Source organism: Ursus arctos, unplaced genomic scaffold, assembly GCF_023065955.2.
Source record: "Ursus arctos isolate Adak ecotype North America unplaced genomic scaffold, UrsArc2.0 scaffold_32, whole genome shotgun sequence".
NCBI classification, from domain to species: domain Eukaryota; kingdom Metazoa; phylum Chordata; class Mammalia; order Carnivora; family Ursidae; genus Ursus; species Ursus arctos.
This window is the reverse complement of record NW_026623008.1, coordinates 20,920,868-20,938,948: the sequence shown is the minus strand read 5'-3', so window position 1 is coordinate 20,938,948 and position 18,081 is coordinate 20,920,868. Positions and strand designations below refer to the sequence as shown.

The following is an 18,081-nucleotide window of genomic DNA, read 5'->3' as shown; positions in this document are numbered from 1 at the left end:
TAGCCCTACTAGTCTTCCTATTCTTTTCTACTTAGTCTCATACTGTAAAATTAGCATTTTAATATACACTGTCCTGTACTGTTTCATTTATGGTATCTTCTCCCTATGATTAACTGGAGTTAAATCAGTTCAATCAGGAAGTGTTCAGCAAGAGATGAAAAGCATTAGGGCACTATTTACTGAGCTAGTTGCTGTACCTAGAAGCATTTGGTCCAGAGGATGTGGCACCATACCATGCACATCTAAACTGAATAACTTGCTTCGTGGAGGAGAAGGGCAGAAGGGATTATATGAGTTACCACACTCAGAGCTTTTTTGCTCATTCGAAGACTTGCAGGATTCAACAGTGGTGAAGAAAGAGATCGTTTTTGTTTGCCCTAATTCAAGGAACAGAGCAACTTCCTCGTCCTCTACATGAAACTCCTGAACAGCTACAGCTAACAGTCCTTTGTCATACTAGGGCAGTCAAAACCAATGCTATAGCCCCCCCACCTCTTAGGAGATGTAGTCTTCCTCACATCCCCCTCCCTCCAGATCAAATAAACCAACACACCTAGAGGAGATGCTGAAGCTGCAGCTTACATTTCTTCAATTACAAAATAGATCCACCCCAAATTCCATGTACCATTCCTCCACTTAAAAAAAATTTCACGTCATCCAACGGGTTCCAAATCATGCTTCACAGGGGAGATGCGTTGGGGATCTCCGGGGGGGAGGGGTGCTGAGCACCTACAGCTAACAATTCATGGGGTTCTGAGTAAGGTTTTGTTTGGGAAGAAAAGAATTCACTGCTAAAAAGTCTGAAAATGGTTAAAAGACTAATCTTTACTTCTGGCAGGTAAGCACAAAGGCTCACATATGAGTAATTCTTGTTTTAAACTATTCACAGTACAGAGTAAATTATTCTAGAGTTTTTAACTATCCTTATCCCAAAATGGTGATGTTTGGAAAAACAGCAGTCTCCTCTGGATCAATCTTTAGCCACATGGGAAGAAAAAAGAATACTACAATTTTTTAATACCCACTGTATTTCAGACATTTTTATATGTCTAATTTACCAAAACAGCCCATACTAACTAGATAAAAACTGGTCTTATTTCCAGCAGCTCAAACTTCACTGTATCTCTTTAAGGCTTAGAACACCTTGTGTGTGGGGAAGAGTTGAAACAATATAGAAAAAAACAAATGCAAAGTCTGCTGAATAATGTATGAACACCAAAACCTTCAAATACCTAACAACAAAGCCCTCTCATGTTACTTCTATTCAACAGACAGCCACTGGCATTTCCAGTCATCAGCTACCTCTCTGAATAAGTTGATTATACGCCACTGCTCCCTCTATAACCCATCCTTTAAATTGTGTTACGGAGGTTCTTTCTTTGGCCGTCTTCTCTTACTATGTGTTGGCTCTAGAATCCCACTGAAGAAAGAGGTACACCAGCTCCCCTTTCCAGTTTATGTGACTTTACAAAATTACTCTTTTTTGTACTTCAGTGTCTTTATCTGTAGAATTAGATGGTTGCACCTACCTCACAATAATGTAAGAACTAAATGAAAAAATATGTAAAGTATTCAGGACAGATGTGTGCTAGATACTATACAGTGTTCAATAATTTCAGCCATTATTGTTATTACCAATATTCTTGACATCTTATACTCTTTCATGCCTTTGCCTATACTGAAGTCTAAAAAAAACTCTTTAATTTCTACCAACAGGTCTCTCTCCTGAGCTCCAGGCCCTACTATCACCTTACTGCCCCTCATAGGGACCCCTAACACTATTTCCAAAAGCCAACACATCTCCAAACCCCCTAACTTTAACCTGCTGCTCATCCCATACTTTTTTTTTTTTAATACAGTAACTAGTCAGAAAATATGTCTACATTCTTCAAATCCCCATCATTGTTTTGGTTCAGGTCTCACGGTCTTTTTCTTCCAAACTTGTTAAAGCCTCTGATTTGGTCTTTGAGCCACCTACACCTGTCATTTAATAAATGAATTTACGTTAAGTTGCTAATCTGAGTTTCCATTTTCCTATCTGTAAATATAAGATATTGTCTTCCAACGTTGGTATGGGGATTTAAGGAAGAGAACGAAAGTGCTCAGTAAACATTTCACCCTTCCCATCCTCCAATCTGTCATTCCAATAACTACCAACCCTTACAATTCAACTAAAACAGAAGTAGAGAATAAAAATGCAAAGCCACAGGGTGCCTGGGTGCTTCAGTTGGTTACATCTGCCTTTGGCTCAGGTCATGATCCTGGAGTCCTAGGATCCAGCCCTGTGTGGGGCTCCCTGCTCAGCGGGGAGCCTGCTTCTCCCTCTTCTGCTGCCCCTCTGCCTACTCGTGCTCTCTCTCTCCAATAAATAAATAAAATCTTTAAAAAAAAAAAAAAAAAAAAGCAAAGCGCCAGAGTGTCTGGGTGGCTCAGTCCGTTCAGCATCTGACTCCTGATTTCAGCTCAGGTCACGATCTCATGGTCGGGAGATGGAGCCCTACACTGGGCTCCACGCTGAGTGCACAGCCTACTTAAAAAAAGAAAAAGAAAAAAAAGTGGGGAAAAAAGCAAAGCCCTTCATATACTGCTGGGCCCTACCAACCTCTCCAGCTTTACCAATTACCGTTCTTTTCCACTTCTCATTATACTAAAAACATAACCTAAGCACTCATGAGATCATGTTTATGAACATGCTGTCTCCTCTTCCTAGAATGCCCTCCCCACTTTTGTATCTGGCAAACTTCACGTAATGGTCCATGGGCTTTGGGGCCACAGAGACTTCTGTATCTATTCAGATGTAGTTCCAACATATTTTCATTTATCATTTATTAAGGCAAAAGTGAAATGAAAACATATATCAGAACTTCACTAGTTCATCCATGATTTGAGCAACTTCTTTGTTAAACCGGATAATAATTTTCAAATTCTGGAAGACTATTTCCTCAAATTTTTGTGCTGTTCAAATATGCAGAGCTACAGACATGACACACTTAAATTTAATCTGCATTAATATTTTCTCTATCACTTTAAGGCTAGACAATTAACAAAAACCAAGTCCTGATTTGTTTACCTAGCGTGTCTTTTTTTTTTTTTTTAAGATTTTATTTTTTGTCAGAGAGAGAGAGAAAGAGCAAGAACAAGAGAGCATCTGAATGCACAAGCAAGGGGGAGCAGCAGGCAGAGGGAGGAGCAGGCTCCCCACTGAGCAAGGAGCCCGATGAGGGACTTGATCCCAGGACTCTGGGATTATGACCCCAGCAGAAGGCAGACGCTTAACCGACTGAGCCACCCAGGCATCCAAGCATTTGTCAATTTTCATGGTGTAAATAACATGGCTGAGCTATGTATTATATATTGTTTATATACAGTATTACATATTGATACAACAGATGTAAATAACCTAAGAGTGATAAATTTGAGTATTTATTATGGTTTAACAGTAATAATAGTTGTATTCTAAGTTTATGTAGTTTAATTGTAATTTTATTACAAACTAGTTTATTATGTATTTCATGTAAATACTAAGTCATTTAAAACATCTAATACAATGTACTTAATTTTATGTCAAATAATAATTACTTTTTAAAATAATGTTTAACAGCCAACTTGCTGAAATTATTTCTTTTTTTTTAAGATTTTATTTATTTGAGGGGTGCCTGGGTGGCTCAGTCGTTAAGCGTCTGCCTTCGGCTCAGGGCATGATCCCGGGGTCCTGGGATCGAGCCCCACATCAGACTTCTCTGCTGGGAGCCTGCTTCTTCCTCTCCCACTCCCCCTGCCTGTGTTCCCTCTCTCACTGGCTGTCTCTCTGTCAAATAAATAAATAAAATCTTAAAAAAAAAAAGATTTTATTTATTTGAGAGAGAGAGAATAAGCTCGAGAAGTGGCAGAGGGGGAGGGAGAGGCAGGCTCCCTGCTCGATGCAGGGTCGATCCTAGGACCTGGGGATCATGACCTGAGCCAAGAGCAGATGCTTAACCAACTGAGCTACCCAGACACCCTGTTAAAATTCTTAAAAGCCAAACAGCTCAAAATTAGCTAGTTCCACATCACTGACATAACTGAAATACCAATTCCACCACTTATTAAGCAATGAGACCTTATACAAATAACATCTTTGAGCCTGCTTCATCTAAAATGAGAATATACTAAACTTTTATGTGCACTTATGTGCCAAGCACTGTGCTATCATCTTAGTACTTATTACTCATTCTATTTGACATGATTCCCCATATTTATCACTCTTCTTCAGAAAACCATTTCTTCATTCTTCTATTACAGCTATTATCCCATATTTTATCCATTTTGTTGTCCTCTTTGCCTCATCCTAAGGCAAAGATGGTACCTTATCAAGTAACACAAACATCTGTTCAAAGATGGATACAAACAAAGGGAATGGTTCAAGGAGATCCAAATTCAGTGTCATCTATTCTCTTCTAGTCCTCCTTTAAGGAGGCTGCAGAAAGGCATTTTATCTAGCCACAAAGCAAGGAAGGTGATGAGTAACACAAACAGAATTTCCTTAACCCTTTTGGCAGAGAGACAAGTAAACTTATCTGCAAGACAGAAGTAGACATAAACTGCTTTAGAATTTTACAAAAAGTTCAGGTTTGCCATCTCAATTAAAACAGAATACTCAGCATTCCACTAGTTCTGAAGAGGCAACTTAAACCAGTGGTGGAAGGGAGAAATACTAAGCAGAAAGGAACAATACGCCACGGTATTTTTTCTGTAAGAAAACGTATCTGGCTAAAGTGATGTTTTCTTTCTAACTTTTGTATCACAAATTTTACTTGGATATTTTTGATTTTTTTTCTAAAGTTGAAAATGGAGCGGGGGTGCCTGGCTGGCTAAGTCAGTGGAACACGTGACTCTTGATCTCGGGCTCATGAGTTAAAGCCCCACACTGGGCATAGAACTTACTCAAAAAAGAAAAAAGGAAATGGACCCAAGATTGACAGCTTCAAATACTTGCCAACAAGGGATTAAATGCCCAAATCAAAGAGTTAGGAGAAAGATGGACATAAAGAAAAAAACAAACAAAAACCACAAAACTTCCTTATAAAGAGAAACACTGGAGCACCTAGGTGGCTCAGTCAGTTAAGTGTCCAACTCTTGGGGCACCTGGGTGGCTCAGTCGTTAAGCGTTTGCCTTCGGCTCAGGACTTGATCCCCGCATTCTGGGATCGAGCCCCACATCAGGCTCCTCCACTGGGAGCCTGCTTCTTCCTTTCCCACTCCCCCTGCTTGTGTTCCCTCTCTCGCTGGCTGTCTCCCTGTCAAATAAATAAATAAAACCTTAAAAAAAAAAAGTGTCCAACTCTTGATTTCCACTTGGGTCAGGATCTCAAGGTCGTGAGATCTCTCCTGCTTGAGATTCTCCCTCTCTTTCTGCCCCTCCCCCTCCTGCTTTCTCTTAAAAAGAGAGCAACATTACTTGCACAAACACCATAGGAAAAGTGGATTTTAAGAAAAAGGAAACACTTCTCTTATCATTTCTGTGTTCCTTTGATAAGTCTTCAATGTTTTATTTTTGTATTTTTTAAGCTTTTATTTCTTTGAGAGAAAGAGAGAGCATGTGAGCACAAGCTGGGGAATGAGCAGAGAGAGGGGGAGAAGCAGACTCCCCAGTGAGCAGGGAGCCCGATGCAGGGCTGGATCCCAGGACCCTGGGATCATGACTCGAGCCAAGGCAGGTGCTTAACCAACTGAGCCACCCAGGCACCCCCTATTCAGTATGTTTTAGGTAACGATTTTTTCATTAATACTAATGCAGTAAATATTTAAAAAATAACTATCCATATACCTTATCTGTTCTAAGATTTACTGGGAATCTATCAATCCTCTCTGTCATCCATGTCCTTCTAGCCTCAAGTCCTTTATTTTTTATATGTAATAAGTAATTAGGTCAAAAATTACAAAACAGAAATAACCTTCCTAAAAAGACCTGTTTAGTAGCATCCATTCCTCTCCATAAATTCCAAATGTTATCTTGGGCTGTTCTCTGGTCTAGACTACTCCACGTATAAATCTTCACTACAACGTTATCTAATAAAAGTTCTTTCGGTCTCCTCTTGAAACCCTCCTGTGACAAAGAACTCCATTTTTCAAAAGTTCTCCCTTTTACTTACAAAAATCTTCCTCCCTATAACCTCTATCCATTGGTTCTGGTGCTGTCTTCTGGCATGGAGAATAACCCCACCAGTTTTTTTGTTTTGTTTGGTTTGGGTGTTTTTTGTGTTTTTTTGTTTTTTGTTTTTTTTTTTAAGTAAGATCTATGCCCAACATAGGGCTTAAACTCATGACCCTGAGATCAGGACATCAAGTGCTCTACCGACTGAGCCAGCCAGGCACCCCTTAAACCTACCAGTCTCAAAGGCATTTGATAACAGCTATCATATTCCCTTTCCAAATCATCTCGTCTAAACTAAACATTCTGATAAACATTAAGGGATATGATGAGAAACAAGATAATGTGTATGAAAGAAGTCACTGGAAAAAGTAAGCTGTTACGTATTTAGTAATGGTATCTATTATTACCATATACTGGTTCACCTTTACTTCTACAAGCTTCCCATTGCCTTCCATACAAAGACAACAACAAAGAGAGCACCGGATGATCTATGGAATTGTTGAATCACTGCTATATTGTACACCTGAAACTAACAGAACACTGTATGTTAACTGGAATTATAATAAAAACTTAAAAAAAGGTAACATCAAGGAGCTCCTTCATCCTGATTCAAATTAAATCTTACTCTTTCTTTTAAACTCTAGAATTTAAACCAACTTTGTGCCTTTCTCAGCTTCCTTCTATATCAAACTGACTGCATAAACATTTCATCAACTCCCTTTTCCTAATCTAATCTCCAACAAGCTTCCATTGTGGAGAAACCCACTCCACAAATACCAATTAGACTTGCTCTTAAACTATACAGGACTTCTTGTTCCAAATTATTATCTATACAGTGTCACAGATGTGGGCTGTCCTGAACCTATGTTCATCCTTCCCCCAAACACCTCTGGCTACCTTCTATACATCTTTCAAGGCTCAGCTCAAAAATCACTTCTTCCAGGATTTCTTCTGTGACAAATCCACCCACACCGCAGGCTGTAAGGTTAGGCAGTCCTCAATTCCAAACTGGCACCCTGTACATATCTTGGGAAAATACTTTCTGTTTTGTATGCTTACCTGTCACTAATGTAAGGCTCCCTGACAATACAGTCCAGATTTCTCGGTAATATCTAGCACACGGTAAAGATAAGATATACAGCTTCATCTCAATTCTTAAGCAGCATAATGAATCTTAAGTTTATCCAAACATACTCCAAGTCACTATTTTCAGGTCTTCTGCTTGAAAATAGGAGTACTCCTAGAATTATTTAAGAAATACTATTTTCACTTAATAGCAATAATGTGTGTAGAAATATACACCTTGAGCCATTTTAAAAATATACACCTTGAGCCATTGTCACAATAATCACATCTTCTCTAGATCAGTCTTTCTCCCATTAGTTTTCCAGTTATTCAGAAAAATCATTAATCCAAGTGCCTGAGTCTAACATTGAGCTAGGCTTTAAGAAAATTATGCAGTCCTGGGGCGCCTGGGTAGCTCAGTCATTAAGCATCTGCCTTCGGCTCAGGGCATGATCCCAGGGTCCTGGAATCGAGCCCCACCATCAGGCTCCTCCACTGGGAGCCTGCTTCTTCCTCTCCCACTTCCCCTGCTTGTGTTCCCTCTTTCGCTGGCTGTCTCTCTCTGTCAAATAAATAAATAAAATCTTGAAAGAAACAAAGAAAGAAAGAAAGGAAGGGAGGGAGGGAGGGAGGAAGAAAGAAAATTATGCAGTCCTTGGTCCCCTCTACTATTCTTATTTTTACCTATAGTTAAAAGGCTGGAAATATAAGACAAAAATTAAACTATTACAAAGTTTATAAAAAAGTATCACATCATTTATGCAGGGAATAACTCTTCCTTTATGTCAGACTATTCTCAAGTTGAAACAAAGTTAATTCACTCTTGTCTTCTGACAATAATTCTTTCAAAAAAATCTCTCACAAACAAAAAGGCCCATATGGGCCTTTATATATACAGCACAGCCAAGACCTTAAAAAAGCATACACCCTTTGAGCCAGCAGTAACACTGAGGAACAGATGTGAATCAGTGGATGTTCACTGTGGATGTTCACTGCAGTGTTATTTTAGCTGGAAAAAAATATAAAGAAGCTGACAAATCTAATAATTAAGGATTAGTAATTTATAATAAATCTATGATAGAATACTATGAAGCCATCAAAAGTGATGTCATAGAAGAATATTTAACAATCAGGAAAGGTTCTAAATAAATGCAGAAAGCAGGTTACAAAATAGTATCTGAAGTATACAACAGAGTAAACCACATATGGAAGATACACCTAAAATCTGCTTAAGTTTCAAGCCGGACAGATCCAATGCTTGAAGGTTCTATGATACTGAATTACAACATGGAACAGAACAAGTCAATAATACTAGGCAAAAACAGCTATAGTTCAACTTCAGTGTGTTCTGCCAAGATACAAGCCCAATCATGGAACTTTAGAATAGCTGTGACATCATTTTCAGGATGAAGCTTAAGTACTTCCCTACTTTTTGAGTTACATTGCCCATCTGGCACAATTTTTTGCAATCTTGTAAATAATACAAAAGTGCACAAACACCTCACCTAAAAGAGTCTACTGCCTCAATAAGCTAACAGTTTGACTCCCATGAAACTTTTGTCTTGGAAACCTAATAAAGACTGGCTTTACGTCAGTTATGTAAGAATGTTAAGGGTAACAGTAGGCAAGAGAAGGCAATATTGACTGAAATGGTAACTGGGTTTAGAAGCAATCATACGGACCTTCCTGAAACCCCAGTAATCTCTTCTCACAGAAGGTAAACTAAAAAGTAATCTGACACAAGTATAATTGAAGCTTTTATTTTTTTTATTTTTGGTGGTTTGTTTACCAGCCTAAGAACAATTAATATACTCATTCATCTAAAGTCTTTATGGAATGGCTTTAAGAAAGATCCATTAGTAGGCTTAACAAAGACCCTAAACATTGATTATTACTTCTATGAAAACATCATAAAGCTAGTCAATCACATGTGAATATTATACCTCCTTATGAAACTGAATTATTATTCACTGAACCACTCAAGTGAATTTAATACAAATACAAACTTGATTAAAAGTCTACATAAATTAACAGCCCTCAAATTTGCTACTTCATTTTTAAATCCAAGTTTCCCCACTAGTTCTAACACATACAAGTTGATCTTATCATTTATGCTGTGCATTCCTGAAAACACATTCCTGTCTTTGCCTTCCTATTTTTTGCCTTCCTATTTTTAATCACAAGATATAGAACAGAACTTTGCAGATGAAAGCAAGCAGATTCATAATATAGGATTGATATTATGCATGTTTTAAGTGGTTAAACTAAGCACCTGGATGCCTCTCACACACATTAATAACCTGCTATGAAACTACATGATACTTAAAAGGTCATGGCCTCCCATCCTTGAGTTCCTCTAGATATAGGAGCCTGTTAAAACATCTTTAGAGCCTTTCAGATGTCTACTGAAAATAATCACTGAACTATTTCCTCAAGATTATGGCAGATTTTAAATTAAACTGTTAAACTTTGGGAAAGGGAAAAGAGGAATTTAAAGGACAAAAAAAAAGTTTTTTCTGACAGTGAACTTTTCAGTAATGTGGCTCTATACTTCTAGCATCACTGACAAACGTATCTTCATTTTTTATTCATCTGCACACACCAGAAGGTAAGATGGCAGCCATCCTGCTTTAGTTGGGACGACTATGCACCTCTGTGTTATCAAGGTGGAGAACTGAAAGAACCCTCCTTCTTCTCCTCAAAAAATAAGCTTTTACAGAGGTGTAACAAGTGCCTCAGATCCTAGATCAAATATATAAAATCTCTATGAATTCACGACAAATATAAGAAAAATGTATTTAGGGACGCCTGGGTGGCTCAGTTTGTTAAGCACCTGCCTTCAGCTCAGGTCGTGATCCCAAAGTCCTGGGATAGAGGCCCGCATCGGGCTCCCTGTTCCGCAGAGAGCCTGCTTCTCCCGCTCCCTCTGCCTGACACTCCCCCTGCTTATGTTCTCGCTGTCAAATAAATAAATAAATAAAATCTTTTTTTTTTTTTAAGAATATTTTTACGTAAGCTTACTAGGCTTTATTTTACATATGAAGCTAGCCACTTAGGATTCTCTCAATCATTAATATATAAATTTTTTTAAGTCTCCTTGCTCATAATAATCTTTTCACCTACTTCCTACATTTAAATACGTCTAAGTCCCAGATAACACATGCTCTGCCCCAACCAGTATTTTACCATTCTCTATATGGTCTTAAAGTTTACATTCACTCACTACACCCAGACCAAGCATTATCAACACTTTCCAATAAATTCCAACTCTTTAGTTTGGACCTGTTCTCCATCACTCTGCCCAAGACGGTCACTTGTTATGGGGGGGGGGGGGGGGAACCAAGAGAAGGTTACTCTTCAGGAATACAAGAGAATTTTAAGAGCAAGAGACCACCTTTTTCTGATTATCTTTTCCTAAGTTTTATATAATACATGCTACCTTTTCAAATGGGAAAAGGATTTTGGAAAAAGCAAGCAGAACACTAAGAAGGACAGGAACAGGAAAAAATTCTGAAAAATACCATAACACTGCCAACAGTCAAAGGCAAGCAGAAAGTGGTGTCAGGGCTTGGTGACACACCAACTCCTGATTTAAGCACCTTACCCAAGTTAGGCCAAAAGTTAATTGTAACAGAACTTTTACCTTTTCTCTGCCATATTACAGCCTCAATCTTTTCCTACTTGAATTTCCATGATTCTATCACTTCAATTATTCCCTCTGCATCTCTTCTGGCCTTCTTCTTCACCTCTTTTGCATCATTTTAATTCAGTTTCTCTACAGTTTCTGCTTTCTGTTAATCTAAGCTCACATTTCTACACACTAAGTCAAATAGTAACACCAATTATACTTCCATAAAGGTTTAACTGTTAAGTGATATGTTTGTTATTTACAGAGCTTTTATTAACCATTCAGAAGAATACCTCTCCTGTTCTCTCTAGTTCCTTCTCCTTCCCTAAAAGTCTTAAGAATGGTAAACTGGTTACCTTTTTAACACTTTCTTCTTCCTCTTGGCGTTTCTCATAGTGTGAGAAGTCATCAAAAATCGAAGTGGTGTGCTTGTAGCTGGCTATGATTTTCAACACCTGCTTAGCCTTTTCCAGAGGCACTTCCTGAGTGTCCCTGGAGTTGGTCACTGGTTTATTCTCGTTGTTCTCTAGGCGAATGTGTCGCAGTTGGCTATTGGGAACATCCTTCACAAAAATCCACCTGACATCAAAACGACCCTTCCATTTGTCCTGGGACCACACACCTGCACATGTGTTGTAGTCCACAGCAGATTTCATTTCTGCAACGCCACAGAAGTGTCCACTGCCGTTGACACTGAAAAGTAAGTAAACGGGGCCTTTCCCGTTCATGGAGCGATAAGCAGCATCCAGTCTCTTGTTACCATGCTCTGTGCTGCACCAGATATTATACTTAATGGAACGGTGGATATCGTCCTCAGAGTAGCTCTTAATGATGAAAACCCGGCCATGTTTCAGATTCCAGTCAAAATCCTTGGGGTTATAGTTATTAATGGACCGCAGCTTCTCCAACACTGGGTGAGGTTCTGAAGGAGTAGATCCGGATCCAGCCTGAGACTGTCCTACTCCATTACCATCCACCCCATTGTGACCGAACCCACTGCCACGGTTCCGAGGTGCTACCCAGCGGGTTGGCTGAGTTGCCTGTTGCTGGACTGAGAGTTGAGCAGGCTGTGGTGGAGGTGGGGGCAATGGCTGTGTCTGTTGCCCCACTGATGCCTGAGCCACTGGTGGGCTGTTGTTAGCCTGCTGACCTACAGGCTGGGGAGACCCCTGGGTTGGCTGTTGACCTATATTCTGAACCAAAGCCTGTGAGGGGGCTTTTGCCACAGGACCCTTATTATCCCAAGTTCCAATATCCATGTTATGCTTTATTGGGGGTGGTGGAAGACTTGACCCTGCAATGCCATTCTTGGTCTTCAACTTAGGTTGCTGTTTCGCAGGCTTGCTAGCAATATCAGCCCAAGATGCTGGTTTTGGAGGAGCAATGGTAGCTGGAGGCAAACTATTGGAAGCCACGATGTTACCAGTAATGGACCCACTACCAACTGCAGAACCCACAACTTTTGGAACATTGCTTGCAACTTCCGTGCTACCCAACTTCAGTGCTGCCATCCCTTGGTCTATAGTATTCATGCCAGGAGCCTTATTGAGGGTCTCACTGGCAAAAGCTGACTGTCCATCAATCATAGCTCCACCTAAGGAGCTAGGTGCATAAGCATAATTGCTACTATATCCAGAGCTCTGAGTAGACTGTCCCTGAGAACTGTTATTTCCCCAAGCTGAGAAGTCAATCCCACTGGGAAAGAAATTAAAACCATGCTGACCAAGAAATGGAGTGCTACCTAGGGCTCCTGGTTGTCCAAACATTGCATCTGGTAGGAAGTGAGGCTCTCCGTTGCTCAGCTGTCCGTAAGAAGTTAGATAGGGCATGGCTGTATCACCCCCAGTAGACCAAGCGGCTTCACCCAAAGAATAGGAGAAACCAATGGAGGGACTGTAGTAACTGGGTAAATAGGAATCTGACATGGCAGTATATGCATTATTCTGTGGAAAGGAAAAAAGAAGGCAAATCAAAACTAAACACAAAAATTAATAAAACAGCAATCAGGACATTTCCTCTCCCAACTATTCACCCAATTCAAATTCAACTAAAAAAGCAAGTGACCATTTCAGGTAGTCTCTTCCCATAAACTTGCTGGAATTCTTACACTGTAAGAGATTTTGGTCTCATAACCGAAATGTTAAAACATTTCAAGTTAAACTGACATACAGTTTAGGACATACATATAGGCCTTAACTTTAGCACTATAATTCAGAAAAGGGAAAACCCAGCATCTCACCAACAGTATTAAGTCTTGCTCTATAGAAGTGTTGAGATGATGCTTTTATTAAAACCAGTTCTCTCTGGATTTAAGGACTGCAAATTTTGACAGATCAGAGGAGTATTCTTAAGAGTTTCCTATCAAAACCATACTATAACAGATGAAACAACAACACAAAAAGAACTGGAAATTTCAAGTTCTATCCCAAAAATCTGTGCAGCCACTCCTCAACCATAAACCAAGATTCATTACACCTAGTTTACATCGTTAGTCTCTTGGCCAACCATTTGGGGACATCAATAGATTCCACTACTTAATTATAACCTGGTAAGGAAATGCACAATAGCTTCCAGAGTTTAAAACCTGAAAAATGTTGCTACCTGTTCTACTTCACCTATAAAATTAATGGCTCTAAGTTCAAATGCACACCTGACTTTTCCATTAAAAGTAGGAGAATTTCTAAAACATTGTAAAGTCTGTATCTTTAAGAAGTGTTCTAAGGAATAACCAAAAATATAAACTTAGGCTCAACCAGTCAACACATCAGAATACAGATTGCATTGCAAAAACCTCAATCATTCTTGACCTAAGTTTGTGAACAGTATTTTAACTTTTTTATAAATGCTATAACTCACAGAAAATAGTCCCTTAAGTGAGACACTGAAGATATAAAAAAAATTGGTCTGTATAGGTATGGATACAGCTCAACTCAAAATAAAGTACTTTACCCTAACTTCAAAATAGCTCTGGTACAAGAGTACACTTATCTTGATGAACACTGCGTAATATATAAAATTGTTGAATCACTATATTACACTCCTGAAACTAATATAACACTATATTAACTACACTGGAATTAAAATAATAGCTCTCATACGTAAGAATCCATTAACTAGTGAATAAAGAATTTTGTTCTTAAGAAACTTGGATGACCATGAGTATGTCAGGCCTTAAGTTTGTATTACCAAAGCCAACAGTACTTCTCCCTAGCCAAACACAGCTCTTGAAAATTAAATGTTTCAACTAATGTGGTTTGATAAAATGGTGCTTTTCCCTGCCAAAATTTTCCTTACGAAAAAAAAAAAAAAAAAAAAAAAAGCTAAGTCTTCACACATACCCTCAAGTTTAAGTCTATTTCTTGAAGATAGTGTTAAAATTCTAACAGACTCAAAGCCATTATGAATAAGAAATTCAGTCTATAATCAATGGAATAAGCCTGAAGGATTATTCCAACATAAGGCGATGAATAATGGTTAAAAAATAGATGAATTACTCTTGATAAACTACAAAGGACAAAGATTCTCAAGTTATGCCTATTCAACCACGATTTCTACTCCCCTCCTCCCCGCCCCTAATTTTTTTAAAGACACTGAAGCTTTAGCTTACTTGAGAAATAAAAAACATGCACTTAATATCACAGGTTATGCCACAATATAGCTGAATGCCTACACCTGAACTGGCAGGTTCCCACATGCCCCTGAGCTCAAAAATCTGAATTACACAATGTTTCACAAGAACTACCTAGAATTATGTTTCCAAATGCTCCCACTCTCCCTGTTATAATGATTATGTAAGCAAAGTACTTCAATAGCAGGAACCTATTAATAGTTCATTCCTCTACTTCCTTCCTACTTTTCCTGATTAACTGGTTGACTTCTCTAAAAACTTTTCCCAATCACTCAAGTGGTTTTTACACTCTCAATGGAGAAAATTCTACGAGGGATCTAAAAGTTTTATGTAAGAATTAGGTCCAAATATGGGCATGCATCGATATGTCAAGTTTTCAAAACTATTATATCTATCATATGCCATCTGTTCAGAATTTATATCAATGTGTCATAAGCTTTTTCATTTTTTAGGGTATCTTAGGTGAGTTACTGTAAGTTTTCCTTTTGGTTTATTAATCTGTGGGCTTATATTTATTAGCTACAACCTTGTGAGTTGTATCTTTGGGGCCCAGAATATTAATACAAAAAAACTGACAAATCAAAGTAGTTTCTACATGCACAGATCATGTTAATACATGAACCCATATAGGCCTAGAAGAAATTAGAAAAACAGGTTACGTGGCAAAAACCTCAATCATTCTTAATCTTCATTTGTGCTAAACAGTATTTTATCTTCCTTTAACTCCATTTTATAAATCCTATAGCTCCCACAAAGTTGTCTCTACAGATGTGTAGAGAAGTGTACACGGCTGGTCTCTACAGATGTAGCTACATATCAACTTGAAAAAGGAACACCTAAATCCAAAAGTTAGGATAACCTAACAACCCACTAACTAGTGACCAGATGAAAAGGAAGATTCCAGTTCTACAGCACTGAATAAAATTCAGGTGATTTTTTATTAGTTTTTCCCCCAACACATATGCATCCAGTTTTCCTAAAAGAAAAAGTTTAGGGGGAATAAAAAGTCAGAATACTTAAACTAGAAAGTATTCTTCAGTTTTGCACTGTTACATTCTTGGTAAGGAAAATTACTAACAGGTGCTGTTAGTAAACTATAAAATGCTATCACTTCTAATCTCAGAATATGCTGTCAACAAAGATGGGAATCTTAACAGTCTATAACATTTGTAGCACCTCCTTTTACAACACATGGACCGTTATTAAGAAAGTCACCCCCTGAAAATGAGATTCATTGATAGGGCAGAGAAAAAACATGGTATATTACACCGTTTGATCAGGCATGTAAATGGTTAACTACTCACGGGCCTTGCCTGTGGACTCAAGTAAGGTTCAAAATCATCATCATTCAATCCATCCTTTTGATGTACAGATCCATTTTGTACTGAAGGGAAAAAATTCAAATAAATTAGGAGTGTCTCAATCGTACAATCTACCTCCCAAATTAAGCAAATATATTCTAACCAGAGAAAAACCTTATTATTAAACAGAGCAAATAAGTTTCAACTTCAGAAAAACGGATCAAGAAAAGAGTGAATGCTGAGTAAATTCGTCAATGAAAATGTCTCCCTCCACCCGGAGCAAGTTGATCTAAAAAGGTCATTTTATTGGCTCCTTTAGATTTCAATTCCCTCCCGCTTCCCCTCCCCCATCACATGTGAGTACTTCCAGAGTGTGATCCACGAGGATGAAAAACAAAGGCCTTCTAAGACCTACAGGAAACTAAGGACCTGGGACATTTCAAAACCGAATCCACCCCCACCCTTGATGAATTACTCCTTGTTCACTGAAAAGCTGTTCGCCAGCTGCAAGAACACACCGAAAGGGTCAAATACTTAAGTACGAGGCACCTGCGAACTAAGCGGCTTCCGAAAGGTCCTCTCCCTGGGGCGCTTCCCGGAGACCCCGCCCCCACTACTCCGCGTCCCCCTCCCGGCCCAGGGCCACCGGCGGAGCTGGGCTCACCTTTGTTTCCTTGACCTTTCGGTCTCTGCGGGAGAAGAAAACGTCGCCGAGCAGCAAGTCGTCCGAGGAAGAAACGGAAAAGGAAAGACAAATTAAGGCCGGGCCCGGAGAAGGGAATAAAGGAGCAGGCCTGAGGGGAGGCGTCAGGAATGATGGTGAGGGGGAGGCTGAAAATGGGAGGCGGGGAAAAGCGCAGGCCGGCTGGGCCCGCGGAGAAAAAGCGGGGGACGCGCCAGAAACAACGCGAGGGGACTAGGGCTTCAGGAAGGGGAAGGAAACAAGGAAGAAAACGAGGCCCGCTGAGAAGAGGGAACGCGGCGCGGCCGGTGGGCTCCGAGACCCGGGGAGAAGCGGGGAGAGCGGGCTGAGGGCGAGGCGCTGGGCGCGGCCGGCCTGAGAGGCCCGAAACCGGGCCCGCGAGAGGCGCCGCCTCGGCTCGGCCCGACCGGGGGCGGCGAGCCCGGGCCTAGTCGGGCTCCCTCTCGCCTCACACAATGGCCGAGGCATGCGGGCCGGGCCTGTACCTGCTCCAAGAGGCTGCTGGCCGACATGGCTCTCGGATCCTCGCGGGTAGCGACAGCGGTGGACTCTCGTCAGGGCGGCGGCGGCGGCGGATGAGCCCTGGCGGCGGGAGCAGGCGGCGCGGCGGCGGCTTTTGTCCCTGACACTCGGGGGCCTCGGCGGACGCAGCAGAGACACAGCGCGCGGCTCGGGCTCCGGCTCCGACTCAGCGACGCTCTAGCCCGAGAGCTCAACGCCCGTCTCTATGCCTTTACGCGCGCGCCCGCCCCTCGCAGCCGGAATAAGGGCGCCGAGCGGCAGAGGCGGACGGCGCGCGCGGCGCGACGCTGACTCTCACATTCACTACCCCACGCGGAAGGGGCCCGGCGCGAAGCACTCCGGGAAGGAAGGGATGAGGCCGCAGTGCCCTCTGGTGGGCTGGAGGAGCGGAAGCGGCGAGTGCGGCCTCCCCGCCCCCACCGCCTCAGGATTGGGGCCTATGGGAAGGTGGGGTGGCCTGGGTCGCACCACGAGGTTTTGACTAACACCTGGAGAGAGTAGTTTTAGCTTGAGAAAACCCACAAAAGCCGGTTTCTTAATGAAGAAGCGACCCCCGGAGGGCGAGAGACCTCAAAATAAACCAGCCTCCCAGCTGCAAATGGCACCCCACCCCATCTGGGGGGGGGGGGGGGACCCTGACAAGGGGTCACAGCCCCCAGGGAAACTTCATGGGGGCCCTGCCCTGAGAAATACACACCACCACCTCTACCACCAGGGACCTGGTTATCCTCCTCTGCTGGACTGCAAAAAGAGTGCTCAGAGAACAAAAACATCCACAAAAAATGTGGTACCCTGCAAAAGAGATTTTGACATTGCAGGAAGGACAATCTACAGCTCTTTTTTTAGGGAAGTCGATGGCCACCTCGACAATCTGTTAAACCGTGACCTTTATTTCCAAGAAAAACACAACTCACACCTCTACACAAAATGTTCCGTGTACTTTCAACAAGTCCCAAGAATCTATAAACCTATGGACTTCAAGAGAGAATGTCCTTACCTGGGGAAGGAGAGAAATTAACTCTATTTGAATACCTGCTGTGGGTTAGGTTTTGTTGATAGGTGCTTTCAAACATTTCAAAGCTAGCAGCATCTTCCAAATAA

The 18,081-nt window shown here is 40.9% G+C and overlaps 1 protein-coding gene across 4 annotated transcripts in view; it reads right to left on the bottom strand.

Annotated features, from left to right (window-relative positions):
* YTHDF2 (YTH N6-methyladenosine RNA binding protein F2) overlaps nt 1-17,315 on the bottom strand; it is a 29,484-nt gene extending 12,169 nt beyond the window's left edge. Inside the window, exons 1-4 of one of the 4 annotated variants that reach the window (XM_026516875.3) lie at nt 16,944-17,315; nt 16,420-16,444; nt 15,759-15,838; nt 11,183-12,769 (exon numbers count right to left, since the gene is read on the bottom strand). In XM_026516875.3, coding sequence (XP_026372660.1) covers nt 11,183-12,769; nt 15,759-15,838; nt 16,420-16,444; nt 16,944-16,970 — 1,719 coding nt within the window. In that variant the 5' untranslated portion in view covers nt 16,971-17,315. Of the gene's footprint in view, nt 1-10,947; nt 12,770-15,758; nt 15,839-16,419; nt 16,445-16,943 lie in introns of those variants that run through there. The other 3 variants (XM_057305257.1, XM_057305255.1, XM_057305256.1) reach the window with 3 other exon arrangements.
* Between the last annotated feature and the right edge of the window lie 766 nt (nt 17,316-18,081).